Consider the following 23826-nt stretch of genomic DNA (forward strand, 5'->3'; position numbering starts at 1 on the left):
CAAATGTATTGTGAACTCACAGCATGCATTTTGTATTCGTGTATCATGATCTGTACAAATAAGTACCAATCCACAAATGTAAATCACCAATCCGAATATCTCTGCTATGTGCAAATCTTTATGGAAGTCATTTTACAGAAGGCCCTTGGAAATGACATGCATATCTGCAGTTATAAAACAATTGTAATGCAATATATCAATTTACAAATACAAATCAAAAGGTGTTTGTTTGTGGATAGTGATTTACATTTGTGGATTGGTGATTTACATTTGTGGATTGGTACTTATAGATCACTACCTTACAAGTTGTACTTAATAATACGTGTTTCACTACTTATTTACTACGTACATGAGTGGTAAGTCAGGACTGATGTTGACTGGTTTCCTTATATGAATTGTAACTCAGTAAAATCTCTGACATTTTTGTATTGTTGCATTTATATTTTTGTTCAGTGTACATAATATTAAATTATCTTTATAATGTATTTCACTCAATTTTAGGTCCCACAGGCTGTCCCAACACATTATGACATGAAAGTGAATTCTGACAGTGTAAAAGGCCCTTAGTTGACTCTAAAATGTTGTATTCTATACTGATTTGAAGAGAAACAAGTTAATGTGCTTGATAAGATTAAAGACTCTCTCAGGGGACCCTATTTACATTTTAGGGGACCCCATATGGGTCCTGGACCCTAGGTTTTGGAACCACTGTGCCCACTGTACTACTAACCTCTCTCCCTGCTTGCTTCAATGGTTCCTCTCTCTGTGTATCTATTTGCCTCCTTCATTGCAGCCTGATTCACCACCGTCTGTCTCACTACTCTCTATAAAGAAAAGGTATTTTGTTATGAGAACTTATAGTAGCCCATCTTTTGATTATAGCTACCTTAATTTCAGTCAACTGCTCCTGCTGAGGTCAGGTTCTGTTCAACGTTAGCTTCTAACGTCATCCTTCTAGCCACCTAGTTATAGCTAGCTACCTGGCTAATAGCCAGAGTCCTTGAGGTAACTAGCTAGCTAGACATCTGACTGAAATATCAGCGACTATTTACCAGTTGTACACTCATTTTCCGAGAGTCAGGGGGGTTTGGGGGATATCTGTTGACACGGCAGGAGTCGAGGGATGTTAAAAGAATTCCCACTGACAGTGGCATTGTAGGTCTGGGCTGAGGTACACTACATGACCAAAAGTCGTCGAACATCTCATTTCAAAATCATGGGCCTTAATATGGAGTTGGTCCCCATTTTGCTGCTATAACAGCCTCCATTCTTCTGGGAAGGCTTTCATTAGATGGAACATTGCTGCGGGGAATTGCTTCTATTCAGCCACAAGCGCATTAGTGAGGTCGGGCACTGATGTGGGGCAATTTTACCTGGCTCGCAGTCGCCGTTCCAATTCATCCCGAAGGTGTTCGATGGGGTTGAGGACAGGGCTCTGCGCAGGCCAAGTTCTTCAAGTTCTTCCACACCGATCGACAAACCATTTCTGTAAGGACCTCGCTTTGTGCACAGGGGCACTGTCATGCTGAAACAGGAAAGGGCCTTCCCCAAACTGTTGCCAAATAGTTGAAAGCACAGAATCTCTAGAATGTCATTGTATGCTCTAGAGTAAAGATGTCCCTTCACTTGAATTAAGGGGCCTAGCCCAAACCATGAAAAACAGCCCCATACCATTATTCCTCGTCCACCAAACTTTACAGTTGACACTATGCATTCCGGCAGGTAGCGTTCTCCTGGCATCCGCCAAACCCAGATTCGTCCGTCGGACTGCCAGATGGTGAAGCGTGAGTCATCACTCCAGAGAAGGCGTTTCCACTGCTCCAGAGTCCAATGGCGGTGAGCTTTACACCACTCCAGCTATTGCACATGGTGATCTTAGACTCGTGTGCGGCTGCTCGGCCATCAAGCTCCCGACTAATACTTCTTGCGCTGACCTTGCTTCCAGAGGCAGTTTGGAACTCGGTAGTGAGTGTTGCAACCGAGGACAGATGATTTTTACATGCTTCAGCACTCGGCGGTCCCGTTCTGTGAGCTTGTGGGGCCTACTACTTCGCGGCTGAGCTCGTTGCCCCTAGGTGTTTCCACTTCACAATAACGGCACTTACAGTTGACCTGAATACCTGTTCTCCTAGGTGCCCAGCTTGTCTCTGTCTGAACTACCTTCACTGCTTCTGCATACGATATGTTACACTCACTTCTCACCTGCGGCACTTCCACCTGTCTTTTCATCACTGCACAACTCCGATATGCCACACTATGGGCGTCCCCAAAGTTACAGTACTTTAACTGCACCCCATCTCCACATTCCTCATATGCATGTTCTCCCCCCACACTTAACACATCTCCTTTTGCCTTTACACACCGTGCCCAAACCTTTGACAATTATAGCAACGCAGTGGTTTCTGAACATAAGCTCGCACATCGTAACTCATATGCCCAATCCTAACTTTTCCTGGCAGTACCCAGACCCTCAAAGTTTAGTAGCACTGACAGGCTATCCACCTTCTTCCCTTCTCGTGTCATCTGGAGGTGCTTTGCTTCATTAAGAGAGCATTCCCTTCAAGTGGTCCTTTATTTATTTAACGTTAACTATTTCTGGAACTCCCTTGACTCACTGCCGTCCGGTTTTATCCGGCATGCTACTATCAACCACACGTTTACATACCTGCTTGAGTTTGAGCACCTTTTTGATGCTGTTTAGCATTAATATACACCACCACCAACAAACTTCCATCACAAAGAACTTAATCGACTATATGGCCAACAGCCGGCGCTTATGGAAAGCACTGTTGTTCATTGTTGGTTGATAAGTGTATTTCCCATTGATCTGTTCTGTCTTTAGGTGTGACCCACTGCCTCTAAAAACAGTCTCTCTGGGGAGAGAGAGGAGGGGACCACTGCCTCTAAAATGAGTCTCTCTGGGGAGAGAGAGGAGGGGACCACTGCCTCTAAAATGAGTCTCTCTGGGGAGAGAGAGGAGGGGACCACTGCCTCTAAAATGAGTCTCTCTGGGGAGAGAGAGGAGGGGACCACTGCCTCTAAAATGAGCCTCCCTCAAGACATCAGCTCTGAGAGGTATAACATTCATTCTGAAATATATATTTTCTTTTATGTCATATTTTTTAAAACAGTACATACATACACGTACAAAGACAACATACAGACGCACACAAACATCAACGACATCACACCTGCCCAGACTCACCTGTTCTCACCCCTATCTTCAATAGCTGCATTACTCTCCGCCACAAGTCCTCAAATTGCACCATTTTGTTTCTCTCCGTCACCCACACTCTTTCAATATTTAGATAATGAAGCCTATGATTTTTCCATTGTCTTAACGATGCTATTTAAGTATACGTTTTTTCAAGATGATTGACGAGAAGAGTATAGTCCAACCCATCGGGTAGCTCACTGCACCCTCATATTTTGTGGCGGCAAGTAGCCTAGTGGTTAGAGCGTTGGATTAGTAACCGAAAGGTTGCAAGATCGAATCGCTGAGCTGACAAGGTAAAAATCTGTCGTTCAGCCCCTGAACAAGGCAGTTAACCCACTGTTCCTAGGCCATCATTGAAAATAAGGATTTGTTCTTAACTGACTTGCCTAGTTAAATAAAGATTTAAAAAATTATATAACATGGCTTAAAATATGCAGACAGATGGATTAAAAGTACATTTACATTGTAATACTTCTAACAGCCAACTTTCTAACTCTGCTGATAACTTTTGAACTTTATAGCATTCCGAGAAAGCATGAATTATTGAGTCATTGTTAGTTTTACACTTAAGACATGACGTTGCCGTTGTGCTATAGAATTTGTGAAATTTGTCTAATAAATTCCATACATTAATTTATACAGGATAAAGCGTACATTTTCATTAACTAATTTCGTAAGTTGTGTTCCAACATTCCCTCCATCTTGTGCCAATATCAGTTATTTTCAAGTCTTGTTCCAATAGTTAATATTTTTTTAACTAAGAGATTGTCAGTTGGACATCCTCTCTGCAAGGTTTTGTATATCTTACCTATGATATGAACATCCTTTTCTGACACAAATAGGATTCCCTCAAGATTGCTCAGATGTCCAAAATATGTATACATTCTGAGTTACAGTTATGCAACTGTTGAAACGTAGTTGTTGAGATGATCTGTCTCCCTGTTTTTGTTTAGTGTCCAGCAGCACCGAGCAGAGTCACCTACACCCAGCCTGGTATCAATGAAGAGTGACAACTCAATGTTTCTTCCACCTACTTTCAATCAGGAAACACAAACAGTTGACAACGGGTATGATAAGATATAAGCTACGCTTGGGTAGACGATGGGTAATTGATGAAGCTTGGGTAGACGATGGGTAATTGATGAAGCTTGGGTAGACGATGGGTAATGGATGAAGCTTGGGTAGACGATGGGTAATGGATGAAGCTTGGGTAGACGATGGGTAATGGATGAAGCTTGGGTAGACGATGGGTAATGGATGAAGCTTGGGTAGACGATGGGTAATGGATGAAGCTTGGGTAGACGATGGGTAATGGATGAAGCTTGGGTAGAGGATGGGTAATGGATGAAGCTTGGGTAGAGGATGGGTAATTGATGAAGCTTGGGTAGAGGATGGGTAATTGATGAAGCTTGGGTAGAGGATGGGTAATTGATGAAGCTTGGGTAGAGGATGGGTAATTGATGAAACTTGGGTAGAGGATGGATAATTGATGAAGCTTGGGTAGAGGATGGGTAATTGATGACACTGGAAGTCACATGTTAATGTTTCCATGGCTTTCTCTCCAGAGTCAGAAAGAGAAAGAGAGCAGAGTCACCTACACCCAGCCTGGTATCAATGAAGAGTGACAACTTAATGTTTCTTCCACCTACTTTCAACCAGGAAACACAAACAGTTGACAACAGGTATGATAAGATATAAGCTACGCTTGGGTAGACGATGGGTAATTGATGAAGCTTGGGTAGACGATGGGTAATGGATGAAGCTTGGGTAGACGATGGGTAATGGATGAAGCTTGGGTAGAGGATGGGTAATGGATGAAGCTTGGGTAGAGGATGGGTAATTGATGAAGCTTGGGTAGAGGATGGGTAATTGATGAAGCTTGGGTAGATGATGGGTAATTGATGAAGCTTGGGTAGAGGATGGGTAATTGATGAAGCTTGGGTAGAGGATGGGTAATTGATGAAGCTTGGGTAGAGGATGGGTAATTGATGAAGCTTGGGTAGAGGATGGGTAATTGATGACACTGGAAGTCACATGTTAATGTTTCCATGGCTTTCTCTCCAGAGTCAGAAAGAGAAAGAGAGCAGAGTCACCTACACCCAGCCTGGTATCAATGAAGAGTGACAACTCAATGTTTCTTCCACCTACTTTCAACCAGCACCCCGTAAATGAAAAAAGGTTTGATAAACATAAGCTCATAAATCAAATAACTATGGCATAATAGAACAATGTCCAGAACACTATTGCTGTAGTTCTTGAATAAAACGGTTTATTACAACTCACTGTATGGTTGTAAGAAATGCCTAATAAAAACACTATTTTTGAGATGTAAACAGCAACATGCATCTCATGACTTGTCAGGACATAAATAAAGTGAATATGACAATGCATTGCAATAACACTCAACTTATGGCTCATTTATGCCTTGTGGTTCATTTGCATTGAACAAGCAGGTTGAGAAAGACCTATAAACTGTTCTCCCTTCCTCATCTCTTTAGTGGGCTAACGATAGACCTGTGTGCCCTGTGTGAAAGAGGGCCAAAGGCTCAAGGATCCATCCCCTGTGGACACAGTTACTGCAAGCAGTGCATAAGCGTCTTGGTCTCACCTAAACCTCTCCAACATCAACACGCAGAGTCAAGTCACTACTACGCTGGACCTGGAGATGTGGCCTGCGATCTCTGCACTGAGAAAAAGCTCAAAGCTGTGAAGTCCTGTCTGATCTGTACTGCCTCCTATTGTGAGAGCCACGTACGGCAGCATTACACAGTAGCAGCACTGCAAAAACACACCCTGGTGGAGGTGACAGGAAACCTGGAGCAGAAACTCTGCCAGATGCACCACAAAGCTCTGGAAGTCTTCTGTAAGACCGACCAGATACTCATCTGTAATATGTGTGCCGTGGAGGACCATAGAGGCCACAGAAAGCGCTACATAGAGGTAAGAAATGATGTTCTGTATCTATTCTTACTAGAGGAACACAACGTTGAATAACCATCTCACTGGGCAAAAATGTTGAATCAACGTTGTTTCCACGTCATTTAAGCAAAGACAAAATAAATGTGACGACATTGAGTCAACATGGGAAACTGACTGGCTTTGAAAAGTCATCAACGTAAAAGCATTTTGTCTTATTTTCACCCAAATTTTAACCTAAATCCAATGACATGTTGACATGTTTTGTTAAATTCACGTTAGTTGACAACTCAACCAAATGTAAATCAAAACTAGACGTAGAACTGACGTCTGTGCCCAGTGGGATCTAGCCTTGTAGGCTGAACAACTTTTTAATCTTTCTCTTATCCTGTCTAGGATGAGAGTGGCGCTAGCGGCACTCCCCCCCCACCCCCACTGAAAAACCAGTGCCGCGAAATTCAAAAAAAATATTTTTTTTAAATATTTAACTTTCACACATTAAAGTCCAATACAGCTAATGAAAGACGCAGATCTTGTGAATCCAGTCAACATGTCCGATTTTTTAAATGTTTTACAGGGAAGACACAATATGTAAAGATGTACACATTAGCACCTAAAAACACATTAGCATAATCCACCATCTTTTATTTGTCCACCAACACCAGTAGCTATCACCAATTCGGCTAAACTAAGATATTTATAGCCCCTAACCAAGAAAAAAACTAATCAGATGACAGTCTGATAACATATTTATGGTATGGGATAGGTTTTGTTAGAAAAAAGTGCATATTTCAGGTAGATGGCATCGGTTACAATTGCACCCACCGTCACAAATGGAATAGACAAACTACTTAGAGCAACGTGTTTACCTACTTACTAATCATCAAACATTTCGTAAAAATACACAGCATACACGAATCGAAAGACACAGATCCTGTGAATACAGACAATATTTCAGATTTTCTAAGTGTCTTACAGCGAAAACACAATAAATCGTTATATTAGCATAGCACATAGCACATAGCAGCCCAGCATTGATTCTAGCCAAAGTGAGCGATAAAAGTAAACATCGCCAAAATATATTAATTTTTTCACTAACCTTCTCAGAATTCTTCAGATGACACTCCTGTAACATCATATTACACAATCCATATAGAGTTTGATCGAAAATGTTTATATTTAGCCACCAAAATCATGGTTAGACAATGTGGAATGGTAGCTCAGCTGGTCAGAAAAAGTCTGTGCGCCACTTAGACAGTGATCTACTCTTATACATAAATACTCATAAACGTGACTAAAAAATATAGGGTGGACAGGGATTGATAGACAATTTAATTCTTAATACAATCGCGGAATTACATTTTTTAAATTATCCTTACTTTTCAATACAGCTTGCGCCAAGCGATGCTACGTCAAAAAACATGGCGTCCGAAGCCACTAAAATGTTTCGACAGAAACACGATTTATCATAATAAAAATGTCCTACCTTGAGCTGTTCTTCCATCAGTATCTTGGGCAAAGGATCCTTTCTTGGGAGAAATCATCTTTTGGTGGAAAGCTGTCCTCTTGCCATGTGGAAATGTCAACTGCGTTCGGGATGAACTGAAAAGCGTGCCCAACTTTTCACATCGTTGCAAAAATAAATGTCCCAAAATCGCACTAAACGGATATAAATTGCTATAAAACGCTTTAAATTAACTACCTTATGATGTTTTTAACTCCTATAACGAGTGAAAAGATGACCGGAGAAATATAACAGGCTAAACTAACGCTTGGAACAGGTGCGCGCCGGTGTCCTCTAGGCTCATGACGCAGCTCCCAAAGAATGACTAGCTTCAGGGTTTTTTCATTTGTAGGTCCTGTGAACGTGCAATCGACCCCGTTGGAATCGTCATCACGTAAAGGCATCCAGGGGAAGACGTAAGAAGTGTCCGTATAGTCATAGCAACGACAGTGCCCTTTTAACTGAGTTCAGAAGAGTGGCCAACATTTCTCAAATCTGACTCCATGTCAGGGAAATTGCTGTAGAATGGGCTCTGTTCCACTTAGAGACAAAATTTCAACTCCTATAGAAACTATAGACTGTTTTCTATCCAATAATAATAATAATATGCATATTGTACGATCAAGGATTTTGTGGGAAGCCGTTTCAAAAATTAGCCAAGTTAGCATAAATAGTCTAAACAGCGCCCCCATCCCCAACAGGTTATCTTGCGGTCTTGTTTATATATTGACAGCTTTTTCACAAGATTGCTTTCTTCTTGTAGAATGCTCTCAATAAGTGATATCTGCCTTTTTTTCAGATCCCCATGTTGTTGGACACTTCATCTCTACTAGGACAGTCACTGAAAAACATGAATGATTTGAATCTCTTCAAAAATCATCTGATCCATTGTTACCCAGAGTGCTTTGAGACCCAGCTGGACAATGAAGATGTTCAAGATTTGGTTGAGAAGATGCTGGAGAGTTTTGGAACCGAGGGTGCCTTGAAGATCACACTGAACTTTCTAGACATAAGAAGTAAGACTGCAATTCAGACAAAGGATCAAAGGGGGTTACAACCACCATCTCTTATACTTCTTCAACCTCCAACCCCCATTTATCGAAATCACTTTTAATGAGTAGTGTCTTGATAATCTAGTTTCACTTTTGAACTACTGTATCTTCTTGTTTTGTGGTAACTAATATCAATTGTATTATTTTCCTAGATAAAACTCTTTGGAAAGCCAGAGAAATTAAAACTAAACTGGGGCAGAAGTTTCAACAAATATTTGAAGGAATTGGACACCATGGAAAGCAAACTCTCTTAAATGACATCTACACAGAGCTCTACATCACAGAAGGTGGAAGTGGAGAGGTCAATAATGAACATGAGGTGAGACATATCGAGATGGTTTCTAAGGAACAAACCACACAAAAGACCGCCATCAAATGCAACAACATCTTCAAAAGGTTACCTGGACAAAGAAAACCTATCAGGACTGTGCTGACCAAAGGAATTGCTGGCATTGGAAAAACAGTTTCTGTGCAGAAGTTCATCCTTGACTGGGCAGAGGGAAAAGCAAATCAAGATATTCATTTCATATTTCCTCTTCCTTTCCGTGACCTTAACCTGAAAAAGGGTCAATATAGTCTGATGCAACTTCTGCAATACTACTGCCCAGATCTAAAAGATATTGACAGCATTCAGTGTGGTGAAATCAAAACTCTTTTCATTTTTGACGGTCTGGATGAGTGTCGACATCCTCTAAATTTCCAGAACAATGAGGACCTGTATGACATCACAGAGCCAACCTCAGTGGATGTGCTGCTGACAAACCTCATCAAAGGGAATCTGCTTCCCTCTTCTCATCTCTGGATAACCACACGACCAGCAGCAGCCAATCAGATACCCTTTGAGTGTGTTGACCAGGTGACAGAAGTAAAAGGTTTCAGTGACCCACAGAAGGAGGAGTACTTCAGGAAGATAATCGGTGATGAGGACCTGGCCAGCAGAATCATCACACAGATGAAGACATCAAAAAGCCTCTACATCATGTGCCACATGCCAGTCTTCTGTTGGATATCAGCCACTGTCCTTGAAACAATGCTAAAAGAAACAAAGAATGTCGACGTTCCCAAATCTCTGACACAGATGAACACCCACTTCCTGCTCATCCAAACCAGTGTGAAAAACAAAAAGTACAACAAAGCCACAGAGGAAAACCCTCAGAAACTGTCTCAGTCAGACAAAGGCATGATCCTTAAACTAGCAAAGCTGGCTTTCCAACAGTTGCAGAAGGGTAACCTTATCTTCTATGAGGAAGACCTGACAGAGTGTGGCATCGATGTCACAGAGGCGCCAGAGTACTCAGCCTTGTGTACAGAAATGTTCAAAGACGAATGTGGGCTATACCAAGACAAGGTCTTCAGCTTTGTGCATCTGAGCATTCAAGAGTTTCTGGCAGCAGTATATGCTTTAGAGTCATGGCTGGGGAAGTCTGAAAATGTGTTTGAGGAATCATTCAAGTGTGACAAGTTGTCTGACTTGCACATGAGTGCAGTGGACAAAGCCTTGCAGAGTAAGAATGGACACCTGGACCTGTTCCTTCGATTTCTTCTGGGCCTCTCACTGGAGTCCAATCAGAATCTCTTAAAAGGCCTTCTGACAAGGAGAGGAGGTCAAACACCGAGCATTGAGGAAACAGTCAAGTACCTTTCAGACAAGATTAAGATGGAATCCTCACCAGAAAGGATCATCAACTTGTTCCACTGTCTGAATGAACTTGGGGATAACTCTGTAGTTGAAGAGATCCAGACCTCCCTGCGATCAGGAACTCTTTCAGAAACAAGGCTACAACCTCACCAATGTTCAGCCCTGGCCTTTGTGTTACTGATGTCAGAGGGGTTGCTGGATGAGTTTGACCTGAAGACATATAACACATCAGCGGAAGGTCGTCTGAGGTTGCTGCCAGTAGTGAAAACCTGCAAGAAAGCATCGTAAGTTGTGTTGTATAATGAGATGCCGGACACCCGACATTAAACTCAGAAAATATAGGTCTAGATTGACCATCATCTGAGCTACTCTAAACATTGCATTTGTTTGAAGTAAGAGACTTCTTTTTCATTGTGTTTATGTATGTCATATTATTATTACGGTTTGGAATATCTAAAAGTGTAATACATCTCTTTAGACTGGCTGGCTGTGACCTCACATATACATCCTGTTGGACACTGGCCTCAACCCTGCAGACACCAAACTGCCCCCTGGCAGAGCTAGACCTCAGCTACAATGACCTGGGAGACAGAGGAGTGAAGCTGCTCTGTGCCGGAATAATCAGTCCACTCCACAACATACAGACACTTAGTGTGTATGTGTGTGTGTGTGTGTGTGTGTGTGTGTGTGTGTGTGTGTGTGTGTGTGTGTGTGTGTGTGTGTGTGTGTGTGTGTGTGTAATGTTCAAGTGTGTCCTCTTCTCCACTGCAGTCTAGGTCCATGTGGTCTGACAAAGGGTTGCTGTTCACATCTGGCCTCAGTCCTGAGGTCACCCAACTCACAACTGAAACAACTGGAGCTGAGATACAACAACCTGCAGGACTCAGGAGTTACACTGCTGTGTGCTGGACTGAAGGATCCAAACTGCAAACTGCAGACACTAGGGTAAGTGTGTGTGTGCACGCTGCATGCACATGTTTGTTTATGTTCATGTACTATTGTGTGTGTGTAAGTAAGATCGTGTTGGCTATTCAATGTTCCTCTACTCCCTCCAGCCTAAGTCAGTGTGGTCTGACAGAGGGTTGCTGTTCAGATCTGGCCTCAGTCCTGTGTTCAACCAACTCACAACTGAAACAACTGGAGCTGAGAGACAACGACCTGCAGGACTCAGGAGTTACACTGCTTTCTGATGGCCTGGCGGATCCAAACTGTAAACTACAGAAACTAGGGTAAGTGTGTGCGTGCACGTGCCTGCCTGTGTGTGTGTGTTAGGACTAGTGTTGCACGGTATACCAAACGTAGGTGCTTTTTTGATACTTGACATGAAAAATGGTTCTGTACTAGAATTATTTTTACTTTTTTACTTTACTTTACATTCCTCCGGCCTGCCCCACTTAACCTGCACTGGGCTGCATCATGTTAGCTTCCCACAACCTGCACTGGGCTGCATCATGTTAGCTCCCCACTTAACCTGCACTGGGCTGCATCATGTTAGCTTCCCACTTAGCCTGCACTGGGCTGCATCATGTTAGCTTCCCACTTAGCCTGCACTGGGCTGCATCATGTTAGCTTCCCACAACCTGCGCTGGGCTACATCATGTTAGCTCCCCACTTAGCCTGCACTGGGCTGCATCATGTTAGCTCCCCACTTAGCCTGCATCATGTTAGCTCCCCACTTAGCCTGCACTGTCCTGCATCATGTTAGCTCCCCACTTAGCCTGCACTGTGCTTCATCATGTTAGCTCCCCACTTAGCCTGCACTGGGCTGCATCATTTCAGCTCCCCACTCATGCTGCTTCAGAAAACACACTTGAATAATGCAACACGGCATTGAAACTTTTCATTACCAGAGACGTGGACTCGAATCATGTCACTTGGACTCAAATACTACTCGAGTCGCAAACATTTGCCACTGGACTTCGATTTGAGCATCTATGATGCGTGACTTGACTTGGACTTCATCTGAATGGCAATCTGACCTTCATATCGGAGTGCTGCAGGTTCTGTGCGTTCTGTTCTGTGCCTTGACCAACCAGATTCACTGAAATCACACGTCCCGCAGGCTGGACACAAAGCAAGTCGTCTAGCAAAGCGCAAAGCGTGTGCCCCTCTCCACTGTCTTCCGGTATTTATTTAGCAAACCTTGATAACACTCCCGACAGACACAAGAAAGAACTCTTCACAGAAATGTTGCAGCAGCCTGGGAATATGATTTTCTTCAGCAGCAGGCTACAGCTCCCTGTCCCTTCTTGCACTCTGGCCGGGGTAAACGAAGGGGGAATGTTATGTAGCCTGTTTATAGCCCATTTATCTGTGTTAGGAGAAAATGTGAACGAGATCAAATTTGTTTTAGTCTATATTCAAACTCGGGCTGGCTAGGCCTCCTTGACTTTTTCAATCCAAAATTGTGAACTGAAATAAATCAAACACAATACAGATTACATAGACTGTGCGAGTTACTTTTTTAATTACATATGCAAAGGCTCGGCCCTCTTAGTTCTATTGTCCCACTGCAATGGTTGTCTCTGTGTCTGTGTGAAGGAAACGCCTGTTAGTCTTGTTTTAAAATATAATTCATATGAACATGTACAAGGTTGCTGCAGTTTGACATCTTCCCTATGTCCAGAAGTTGTTACAGATTCTTTTTTTAAACTATGTGACCTGATTAGAAAATCTCTGGTCCCACTCCCATCTTTGCCCATAGAAGAAACGTTTTTACAACTGATGAATCACTGTCATACCCTATAGGGTCCTGAATATATACATGATTAGGTTACCAGAATAGGAAAAGCTCCGGGGAAAACAATTTGCCGCACCACTCTGGAAACTGTGCTGCTACCTCTGCATCAGGGCATCATCGGTCCCAAAAATGGTTGCGTTCGGTTTCAAGGACTATGCGGTAGTGGGAAAAAATGGTTCCAGTTTGTAAAACATGTGGGTCCAAAACCACTGATGCATTGCAATTTGAAAGAAATTGGCATAAAACACTTAACCATTGACTTGAGGACTCGAAATTAGTGACTTGTGACATGACTCGACCTGAGCTGTGGAACTTGGGATTTACCCATTATTACTTGGGACTTGACTCGAGACTCAAAGGTTAAGACTTGAGACTCGCTTAGGACTTACAAATTGTGACTTGGTCCCATCTCTTAACTACTGTTTGCAAAACAATGTCCATTCATACAGACTAGAACACTTTACAATGCAAGAAGATACTGGTAGCTTCCAGCTTTTGTAGGCTAACTTTCCTTACAGCTGAAGATAAGATCAATTCACTACCTTAGTACTTTGTTTTTGATAATCAATTAAGCTAAATATGCTGATTTTCAAAGCTGATTACCACCAAAAGTTTATTAATTTACTTAATCTCACTTCTCTCCCAAATATGATCTATTGCCTCAGCGGACTAAGTGTGTGTGTGTGTGTGTGTGTGTGTGTGTGTGTGTGTGTGTGTGTGTGTGTGTGTGTGTGTGTGTGTGTGTGTGTGTGTGTGTGTGTGTTGTGTAGTGAATAGGGCACGTTATGCCTCGTCCCAAATGTAACGGAAACAGATTGTTTGTCATCTTTTGCCCCATGCTATCAGCCAAAACAAGCTCAATAACTCAATGCATGCATACACTCATATTGAATATGCATTCACCTGCATTGTGAATAGGTCTAGGCTACATCTTGATTTACCCAGTTTATCAATAGATATTTACCTTTCAAATAAATGATTACCATTTTGTTGTTATGTAATTAGATTGGTAAAAACAAAGTCAAATTGATTGGATGACTGTATAATCGATTCGTTGGGCTGTCTCTGAAAAATGTTGATGTAAACATTTTCAAATGTAATGATATTGGACTCAAAAGATGGCCAACGATCGAACAGAGCATTAGTTTATCTGTCTGGATCAAGTGCCATTCTGTGACTTTGGCTAATGTGTCTTCTTTTTTTGCCATGGAATCGTGATGGTATCGAGTGTGGTGATACTTAACCTGGTATCAGTAATCGAAGTCAAAATTCTGTTATCATGACAACACTAGTTAGGGCTGCGCAATTAATCTAATTCACATCAAAATTGCAATATTGACATGTGCAATATTTTGAAACGCCACTCAGCTGCATGTAACGTCCGTTTTTATAGTTTACTCTGTTTGTCGTCTCTCCCTCTCGCCTCTTGCAGCTGCTTCCCACACACATAAAGCCTCCTTCCCACTTGTAGATAAGTGTGCATGCTGTTCTGTTAATTCAAATGCAGTCAACCGATTGCTCCAAACGAATGATGCTGCTTTAAAAACAGCTTCTTAATATACATTTCTATGATTGAATTTTTTTTTTGCAGAAGTGTAATGATCTATTGTATATCGCAAATCAAATCGCAATTACACTTTCTGCCCATATCATGCAGTCCTAGTGTGTTTCTTTTGCTCTTTTTGTGTGTATATGTGTGTGTATATATATATATATATATATATATATATATATATTACACACACACACAGTAAACATACCAACACACACACACACACACATACAGTGCAGTCGGAAAGTATTCAGACCCTTTCACTTTTTCCACATTTTATAATGTTATAGCCATATTCTAAAATGGATTAAATAGATGTTTTCCCCTCATCAATCTACACACAATACCGCATAATGTCAAACCAAAAAGAGGATTTTAGAAATTTTTGCAAATGTATTACAAATAAAAAACTAAATATTCAGACCCTTTACTCAGTACTTTGTTGAAGCACCTTTGGCAGCGATTACAGCCTCAAGTCTTGTACAAGCTTGGCACACCTGTATTTGGGGCGTTTCTCCCATTCTTCTCTGCAGGTCCTCTCAGGCTCTGTCAGGTTGGATGTGGAGTGTCGCTGCACAGCTATTTCCAGGCCTCTCCAGAGATGTTAGATTAGGCTCTGGCTGGGCCACTCAAGGACATTCAGAGACTTGTCCCGAAGCCACTCCTGCGTTGTCTTGGCTGTGTGCTTAGGTTCATTGTTCTGTTGGAAGGTGAACCTTCGCCCCAGTCTGAGGCCCTGAGCGCTCTGGAGCAGGTTTTCATCAAGGATCTCTCTGTAGTTTGCTCTGTTCATCTTTCCCTCAAACCTGACTAGTTTCCCAGTCCCTGCCGCTGAAAAACATCCCCACAGCATGATGCTGCCTCCATGCTTCATCGTAGGGTGGTACCAGGTTTCCTCCAGACGTGATGCTTGGCATTTCGGCCAAAGAGTTCAATCTTGGCTTCATCAGACCAGAGAATTTTGTTTTTCATGGTCTGAGAATCCTTTAGGTGCCTTTTGGCAAACTCCAAGCGGACTGTCATGTGCCTTTTACTGAGGAGTGGCTTCTGTCTGGCCACTCTACCATAAAGGCCTGATTGGTGGAGTGCTGAGAGATGGTTGTCCTTCTGGAAGGTTCTCCCATCTCCACAGAGGAACTCTGGCGCTCTGTCAGAGTGACCATCAGGTTCTTGGTCACCTCCCTGACCAAGGCCCTTCTCCCCCGATTGCTCAGTTTGGCCGGGGGGGCAGCTCTAAAACAAAGTCTTGGTGGTTCCAAACTTCTTCTATTTAAGAATAATGGAGGCCATTGTGTTCTTGGATGCCTTCAATGCTGCAGAAATGTTTTGGTACCCTTCCCCAGATCTGTGCCTTGACACAATACTGTCTCTGAGCTGTACGGACAATTCCTTCGACCTTGTGGCTTGATTTTTGTTCTGACATGCACTGTCAACTGTGGGACCTTATATAGACAGGTGTGTGCCTTTCCAAATCATGTCCAATTAATTGAATTTACCACAGGTGGACTCCAATCAAGTTGTAGAAACAACACAAGGATGATCAATGGAAACAGGATGCAGCTGAGCTGAATTTAAATTCTCATAGCAAAGGGTCTGAATACTTTGAGGAAAGTTTTTATTTAATCCATTGTAGAATAAGGCTGTAACGTAACAAAATGTGGATAAAGGGAAGGGGTCTGAATACATTCCGAATGCAACGTGTGTGTGTGTGTGTGTGTGTGTGTGTGTGTGTGTTTATCTGTAATTATCATGAATGCATCCTCAACATACTCGTGTGAACCCATGCTGCAGTCTAGGTCAGTGTGATCTGACAGAGGGTTGCTGTTCAGATCTGGCCTCAGTCCTGAGGGCAACCAACTCACAACTGAAACAACTGGAGCTGAGAGACAACGACCTGCAGGACTCAGGAGTTACACTGCTTTCTGATTGCCTGGCGGATCCAAACTGTGAACTGCAGACACTAGGGTAAGTACAGCTGTTTAAAGAAGAACAATGTTGTGAATTATTTCTGTTATCATTATTGTCTGTCGAAGTCTGGTTTTGTTTATGTCACGGACAAACGTATACTGTAGAGGCCACGTGGTAGATCATTACACCGACCTACACAGCTGTTGTGTGTGCCCCTCTGTAGACTGTCTGGCTGTGAAGTCACAGAGGATGGCTGTGCTGCTCTGGCTTCAGCTCTGAGGTCAAACCCCTGCCACCTGAGAGAGCTGGACCTGAGCTACAATCACCCAGGAGACTCTGCAGGGGGACTGCTTTCAGCTGGTCAAGGGGATCCCAGATGCAAACTGATGAAGCTCAAGTAAGAAAACAATTATGCAGACAGTAAGACCTGGTAGTGTGAGGAGCTTTTCTATCACATGAGTATGCATGTGTGTTCCTTGTTACGTAATAACCGTGCTGTTTTTACTACAGTGTGGATCACGGTGCAGAGTGCAGGCTGGTATCCGGGCTGAGAAAATGTAAGTCCTTTCAATTGTAATCAACTGCATCTTCAGAACTACAGATGTAGTAACTAATACATACTTCCACATACAAAATAGCATTTTATATGATTTAGTGTTTTTGTCGTTGAACAAACAATTTACCTATTTTTTTTACATCATGTCTTACCAGTGTAAGACATTTTAATTGAGGGGGTAATGTGCAGTTCAAACGACAGCAAGGTGGTCACCCCACCACCGTTTTTGGTAAACAGCTGAGAGATGGGGCTGGAGAAATTGAACCACTTTCAAATTCATAGAGCTATGGGTGCAAGGACTGACAGTCAAGGAGATCCAAGTTGTAGTTTTAACCATGTTTTGAGGCTATACAGTGTTTGTTTACAATTATGTTGTTCACAAACATTGGAGTAAAACAAGCTTATATTTTGGGTTCTGATGGGGTACGACCATTGAACTAAGCTCATGAGTCATTTATTAGTTATATTCTTCAATGGATATATAATATACACTGAGTATACCAAACATTAGGAACACCTTCCTAATATTGAGTTGGCACACATACACAATCCATGTCTCAAGGCTTAAAAATCCTTCTTTAAGCTGTCTCCTCCCCTTCATCTACACTGATTGAAGTGGATTTAACAGGTGACATCAATAAGGGATCATAGCTTTCAGCTGCATTCACCTGGTCAGTCTGTCGCGGAAAGAGCAGGTGTTCTTAATGTTTTGTACACTCAGTGTATAGCGTTTAGCAAAAATAAATAGATGATTATCTTAAAAGTCCAAAAATGTATGTAGCAACTGCAGATTGCCCCTTTAACCATACCAGTGTATACATGCTGTAGAACCTCAAAGAACTCTGATTCTGGATTTACCTCAAACCCTGTAGTAAAAAATAACTTGATGTCATTGGGGTAATAAAAAAAAAAGATTGTCAAAAACGACACAAAGTTTCCAGCCAGTAGGAGGGTGTTTGCCTGCTCTCCATGTTACTGCAAAATATAACTCACCGTTTTTTTTATACTTCTGATTACATCATTGAGAGTAACGCACTTAGTTTAACTACAGAACATAGAAAATGACTAGTTTAATTTATGTAGACACTGGTAGGGTGCTGGAGATAATGAATATGATAATGTGTCCCCATTGTCTACAGATGCCTGTCGGCTCACCATGGACCCAAATACAGCAAACGCACACCTGTTACTCTCTGAGGAGAACAGGAAGGTGACACGGGTGGACAAGGAGCAGCATTATGAAGACCATCCAGACAGATTTAAATGGCATCCCCAAGTTCTCTGCAGAGAAGGTTTATCTGGATCTCGATATTACTGGGAGGTGATGTGGGATTGTGGAAAGCCTGACATTGGAGTGACTTACAAAGGAATGAGTCGGATGGGATGGGGGTCTGACAGTTGGATTGGACAAAATACTAAGTCCTGGAGTTTGAACTGCGCTGGTGAAGGTGACTATTACTTTTACAATGCGGGAGGCAATATCACATTCTTCCGCGGTCCTGTTTTGCACAGAGTTGGTGTGTATCTTGACTGGCCAGCTGGTACTTTGTCCTTCTATAGTGTGTCCTTTGGTAAACAGAAACATCTTCACACATTCTACACCACATTCACTGAGCCCCTCTATCCTGGGTTTTGGATTTACCCAGACTCTTCCTTGTCTACATAAGTAGGGGTGCTGCAGCTGTCCCTGAAAAAATATAAATCATTTTCAAAAAAGTGACAGTATATAAATAAAAATATTTTTCCCTAAATTATATTACTCCTGTCTGAACAGACCAATAAAACTTATTAAAAATACTAAACCAGATAGAAAAAATCAGAGAATTAATAGCATCTAAAAAGTTTTTATCGTAAGCACTTCCTGTCAGGAAGGTTGCAATTTATGCAGCACATGCAGCAAATATAGAACAGCTTGTTATGAACAAGGCAGTTAACCCACTGTTCCTAGGCCGTCATTGTAAATACGAATTTGTTCTTAACTGACTTGCCTAGTTAAATACAGGTAAAATTTTAAAAAACACGTTGTTGTCAATGGGAACTGCCATCTGTGGATTGTAATTCTATGGTTGGTTGCGGCTGTCAGTTTGCCGAGATAAGCTGGTTGGTTGCGGCTGTCAGTTTGCTTGAGATAAGCTATTGCAGTTTTTCCCAAACTTGGGGGTCGCCTGATTATAAAATTGCACTTCGTTCATAGAACCGGGGTTACCTGAGTAACCTCCTGTAGTCACAAAATGTTTTTTATTTTTTTTATTCCTAGAAATGTGGATCTAACTTAACGGTTTAAGCTACAAAACATTATGACCCCATCACTGAAAGCTAATACTCTCAGGAACACACACACACACACACACACACACACAAAGGTATGTGGACACCCCTTCAAATTTTGTGATTTGGCTATTTTAGCCACACCCGTTGCTGACAGGTGTATAAAATCATGCACAGCCATGCAATCTCCATAGACAAACATTGGCAGTATAATGGCCTTACTGAAGAGCTCATTGACTTTCAACGTGGCACCGTCATAGGATGCCACCTTTCAAACAAGTCAGTTCGTCAAATTTCTGCCCTGCTAGAGTTGTCCAGGTCAACTGTAAGTGCTGTTATTTTGAAGGCGAAATGTCTCGGAGCAACAATGGCGCAGGCATAAGGTGGTAAAAATTGTCTGTCCTCGGTTGCAGCACTCACTACCAAGTTCCAAACTGCCTCTGGAAGCAATGTCATCACAAGAACTGTTCGTCGGGAACTTCATGGAATGGGTTCCATTGCCGAACAGCCGCACACAAGCCTAAGATCACCATGCACAATGCCAAGCTCGGCTGGTGTGCTGTAAAGCTCGCCGCCATTGGACTCTGGATCAGAGGAAATGCCTTCTCAGGAATAATGGTCTGGAGCTGTTTTTCATGGTTTGGGCTAGACAGTCTCATAGCAATACTTATGTAAATAAGGTGAGGTTTTCGCTTTATCATTATGGGGTATTGTGTGTAGATTGATGAGGAAAATGTTTTATATCATCCATTTTAGAATAAGGCTGTATAGTAACAAAGTGGGAAAAGTGAAGGCGTCTGAATACTTTCCGAATGCACAAGGGTGGCTACTTTGAAGAATCTCAAATATAAAATATATTTTGATTTGTTTAAACTTTTTTGGTTACTATATGATTCCATATGTGTTATTTCATAGTTTTGAAGTCTTCACTATTATTCTACAATGTAGAAAAGTCAAAATAAAGAAAAACCTTGAATGAGTAGGTGTTCTAAAGCTTTTGACCGTGTGTGTGTGTGTGTGTGTGTGTATGTGTGTATGTATATACACACACTATGTGTACAAAACATAAAGGAACACCTGCTCTTTCCATGAAATAGACTGACCAGGTGAATCCAGGTGAAAGCTATGATCCCTTATTGATGTCACACGTTAAATCCACTTCAACCAGTGTAGATGAAGTGGAGAAGACAGGTTAAAGAAGGATTTCTAAGCTTTGAGACAATTGAGACATGGATTGCGTGTGCCATGCAGAAGGTGAAAGCTGGTGCAACTATATTAGGAAGGCATTCCTGATGTTTTGTGCACTCAGTGTATATACTGTATTCCTCTTAATATTGTACAATCTGTATGTTTGTTCATTGGCCTGGGCTATAGGTTTGTATTCAAGTCCAGGTTGTTTTTATTGCTCTGTTTAGTTCTGTTATAATCTCCACCCGGCACAGCCAGAAGAGGACTGGCCACCCCTCATAGCCTGGTTCCTCTCTAGGTTTCTTCCTAGGTTTTGGCCTTTCTAGGGAGTTTTTCCTAGCCACCGTGCTTCTACACCTGCATTGCTTGCTGTTTGGGGTTTTAGGCTGGGTGTCTGTACAGCACTTCGAGATATTAGCTGATGTACGGAGGGCTATATAAAATAAACTTGATTGATTGATTGAGTGTTTCACTGTCAGAGTAGCCACTCATTTCGGTCATTTGTCTGGTATTAGAAGACATTAACATAATGTTTTTTTATCATGTAAATGACAGAATTGCAGTTCTTTTTTTCTCCAGAACCTGATTTTTTTTTGGGGGGGGGAAATCCTAAAAACCCCTCTGCTTAACTGTATGCCACTATGCAAATGTGATTATAGATGCATGGAACGCTTTTTCTCACCCCCCCCCCCCCCTTTGAGTTTTTTGATTCCCATTATAATAAATTATTCCATGCATTTAATAATGCGATTATAGGGGATTTCAACTCATAACATTCTTCCCAAGGCTATGCTTGTCTACCCAGACGCATTCATGTTTGCAAAAAAAAAGTTGTCTATCTTTTCTGATTGTAAATAAAAACCGATTTTGTACGATGTCTGGCCTGTTCATTACCATGCTCCTTCCCTGACTTTAGCTTCGAGGACCTGACATTATGATATTAAAAGGTGGCATAGTTCGGCTATGTTATAATTCAAACCCCCAGCGTAACAAATAAAATGCACAAATAAGAATACTCTTATTAAAATATACTATCCAAAGAGCTTGAAAAACAAGTTAAAGTGGCAACACATTTTCAAGTTAATAACACATGACTTATAAATGAAGTTGTGGTAAAGTGTTATCGGATAGGGTAAGTATTCTTGGTGGTATAGTTATGTGTTAATATGGTCTGTACCTCAGAAGCAGTGGGGGCTGGGGGGAGGAGCTATAGGAGGAAGGGCTCGTTGTAATGGCTGGAGTAGATTAAATGGAACGGTATCAAACACAAAACTATGGAAACCACCTTTGACTCTGTTCCATGTAATTCATTCCAGCCATTACAATGAGCCCGTCCTCCTATAGCTCCTCCCACCAGCCTCCATAAATAAAATAAAAAGACCTATCTGAAGTCAATGTTGGGAAAATAAATGTTTCCCACTTGGAAACTCAAACTATTTTGGAAATCAGAAACCTGTTTATGACGATTACAAGAACTTTCTGCGAGTTATGCAGTTGCGAGTTTTTGATATTCCTGTAATACAGAGAGAACACGAAACACAATGTAAGCCTATGGGTTAAGGGTTTTATTCGGCCCTGTTGAAATACTTTAAGAATGTTTCCTTCCTTCCTGCCTGGATAGTAGAAACCTACAGTATTGTGCTATAACTACTACAGTATTGTGCTATAACTATTTACTTATACCTATCAATTAGTGTTAGATCAGCGGTTACTCCAGAGGGAGGAAGAAATGGTCTCTTTTAAAGTATTCAAACAGTTCCCTAGATGATCTAGTGCTGCTGCTTCCTCTTCTCAAGTTTGATCCAGATGCCTTTCTCGGGGCGAAGAATGAGCTCCCCTAGTGGACGGAGGTCCTCGCGCTTCTGACACGCCTCCACGTTGAAGTAGCGCAAGATGGACGCCAGGATCACCTTCTCCTCCATCATGGCAAATCGCTGACCTGGGGGTAGGGATGTAACCAAAGCATGTGAGGATGACATCCTCATCGAACACACTTTTAAATTGTTCATTTTGTTTTCACCATTTCAAATGCCTTATTGTCTTTAACCTTAATCTGTAACCATTATTAAAGTAGCGAGAGCATGTGAGGATGACAACCTCACCGGACACACGTTTAGAGGCCCACTGTCGTAAAAAGTCTATGTTCCAAGGTGATAAAAGGTAGCCTGAGATTGATAAATACGAGTGATATTCTACAGCAACGTGACAAATCGTATGTCGTTGATCTCAAATGGAATGATGTTGATTTACAAATGTTCTAAAATGTTTGTACTTTAAGCGCTATTCAGTTGAATGTCTTGAATGTTTCCTGTTCTCACCGATGCAATTGCGGAGTCCAGCAGAGAAGGGGATGAAGGCATAAGGATGTCTCCCAATGCAGTTTTCAGGCATGAAGCGTTCCGGGCGGAACTCTTCAGGCTGGGGGAAGTGGCGCGGGTCGCGGTGAAGGGAGTAGGGCATGATGATGGCATTGGCACCTTTGGGAACCTTGAAACCATCTACAGGTATAAAAATGTGAAACAAGTTAGGTTATTAGGTCCACAAAATGTACATGTGAATAAATTAACTAATTAACACAACCACAAAAAAGTATTAAACAAGATGACTGAAATGGAAAGGCGCTGAATAAACCAAGGTTTTAGGTTCCTCTTCCATATGGCACAGGCCACCCATTGTGAATATGTACATTAATTAGTATTAATTAAAAGTAGTGTATAGCTAATCCTGTAAATTTAAATAAGTTAGAAAATTAATGACAGACTGAAATAAACATTAATGGTTAAGAATGTGTCATTCATGTCACTCACTGATGTGGCAGTCTTCACAGATGCTGCGGGCGAAGAAGGGGACGGAGGGGAACAGGCGAAGGGACTCTTTGATGACACACTCCAGGTAGCGCAGCTTCTTCAGGTCCTCTGTGTTTATTGGCCGGTCGGACACACCTGAACACGGGGGTACAAGAATGCAGGTTACATCCCATTATATATGTTCTGTGGTGATGGGGCAATCGGACATAGCTATGAATGGGGGTACAGGAATGGATGCTATGTTCTTCTGTCATCGATCATAGTAACTACACCGAACCCGCATCTACTGTCAGAGATACTCGTCATGGTAATATTTGAATGCTTGTTTGAATGCCAGGTCTGCCATGGCAGGGATGGAAGACATTCCAAAAACTCTTCACAAATCAGGCTATTACTGTATACAACAGCCAATTTTGATATGCCACAGAACCTAATTCAGTTCATTAAATAATTTTGCTTTGGTGAGACTTTCCACACTT

The 23826-nt window shown here is 41.9% G+C and overlaps 2 protein-coding genes across 3 annotated transcripts in view; one reads left to right on the top strand and one right to left on the bottom strand.

Annotated features, from left to right (window-relative positions):
• The window catches only part of LOC139579023 (NACHT, LRR and PYD domains-containing protein 3-like), a 72667-nt gene extending 51252 nt beyond the window's left edge, over positions 1 to 21415 (top strand). Inside the window, exons 2-15 of the mRNA XM_071407234.1 lie at positions 2843 to 3075; positions 4171 to 4284; positions 4783 to 4899; positions 5282 to 5395; positions 5716 to 6157; positions 8437 to 8653; positions 8842 to 10612; positions 10807 to 10983; positions 11100 to 11273; positions 11384 to 11557; positions 16412 to 16585; positions 16752 to 16925; positions 17039 to 17085; positions 18224 to 21415. Of these exons, the coding sequence (XP_071263335.1) occupies positions 2909 to 3075; positions 4171 to 4284; positions 4783 to 4899; positions 5282 to 5395; positions 5716 to 6157; positions 8437 to 8653; positions 8842 to 10612; positions 10807 to 10983; positions 11100 to 11273; positions 11384 to 11557; positions 16412 to 16585; positions 16752 to 16925; positions 17039 to 17085; positions 18224 to 18750 (4389 nt within the window). The 5' untranslated portion in view covers positions 2843 to 2908 and the 3' untranslated portion in view covers positions 18751 to 21415. The remainder of the gene's footprint in view (positions 1 to 2842; positions 3076 to 4170; positions 4285 to 4782; positions 4900 to 5281; positions 5396 to 5715; positions 6158 to 8436; positions 8654 to 8841; positions 10613 to 10806; positions 10984 to 11099; positions 11274 to 11383; positions 11558 to 16411; positions 16586 to 16751; positions 16926 to 17038; positions 17086 to 18223) is intronic.
• The window catches only part of LOC139579022 (cytochrome P450 4V2-like), a 62814-nt gene that overhangs the window by 30223 nt on the left and 8765 nt on the right, over positions 1 to 23826 (bottom strand). Inside the window, exons 9-11 of one of the 2 annotated variants that reach the window (XR_011675663.1) lie at positions 23348 to 23482; positions 22859 to 23038; positions 22169 to 22479 (exon numbers count right to left, since the gene is read on the bottom strand). Coding sequence is in view for 1 of the 2 variants with exons in the window: in XM_071407232.1 (XP_071263333.1) it covers positions 22310 to 22479; positions 22859 to 23038; positions 23348 to 23482 (485 nt within the window). In the remaining variant the exon portion in view is untranslated. Of the gene's footprint in view, positions 1 to 22084; positions 22480 to 22858; positions 23039 to 23347; positions 23483 to 23826 lie in introns of those variants that run through there. The other variant, XM_071407232.1, reaches the window with a different exon arrangement.

The sequence above is a fragment of the Salvelinus alpinus genome, chromosome 6, assembly GCF_045679555.1.
Source record: "Salvelinus alpinus chromosome 6, SLU_Salpinus.1, whole genome shotgun sequence".
Taxonomy (NCBI): domain Eukaryota; kingdom Metazoa; phylum Chordata; class Actinopteri; order Salmoniformes; family Salmonidae; genus Salvelinus; species Salvelinus alpinus.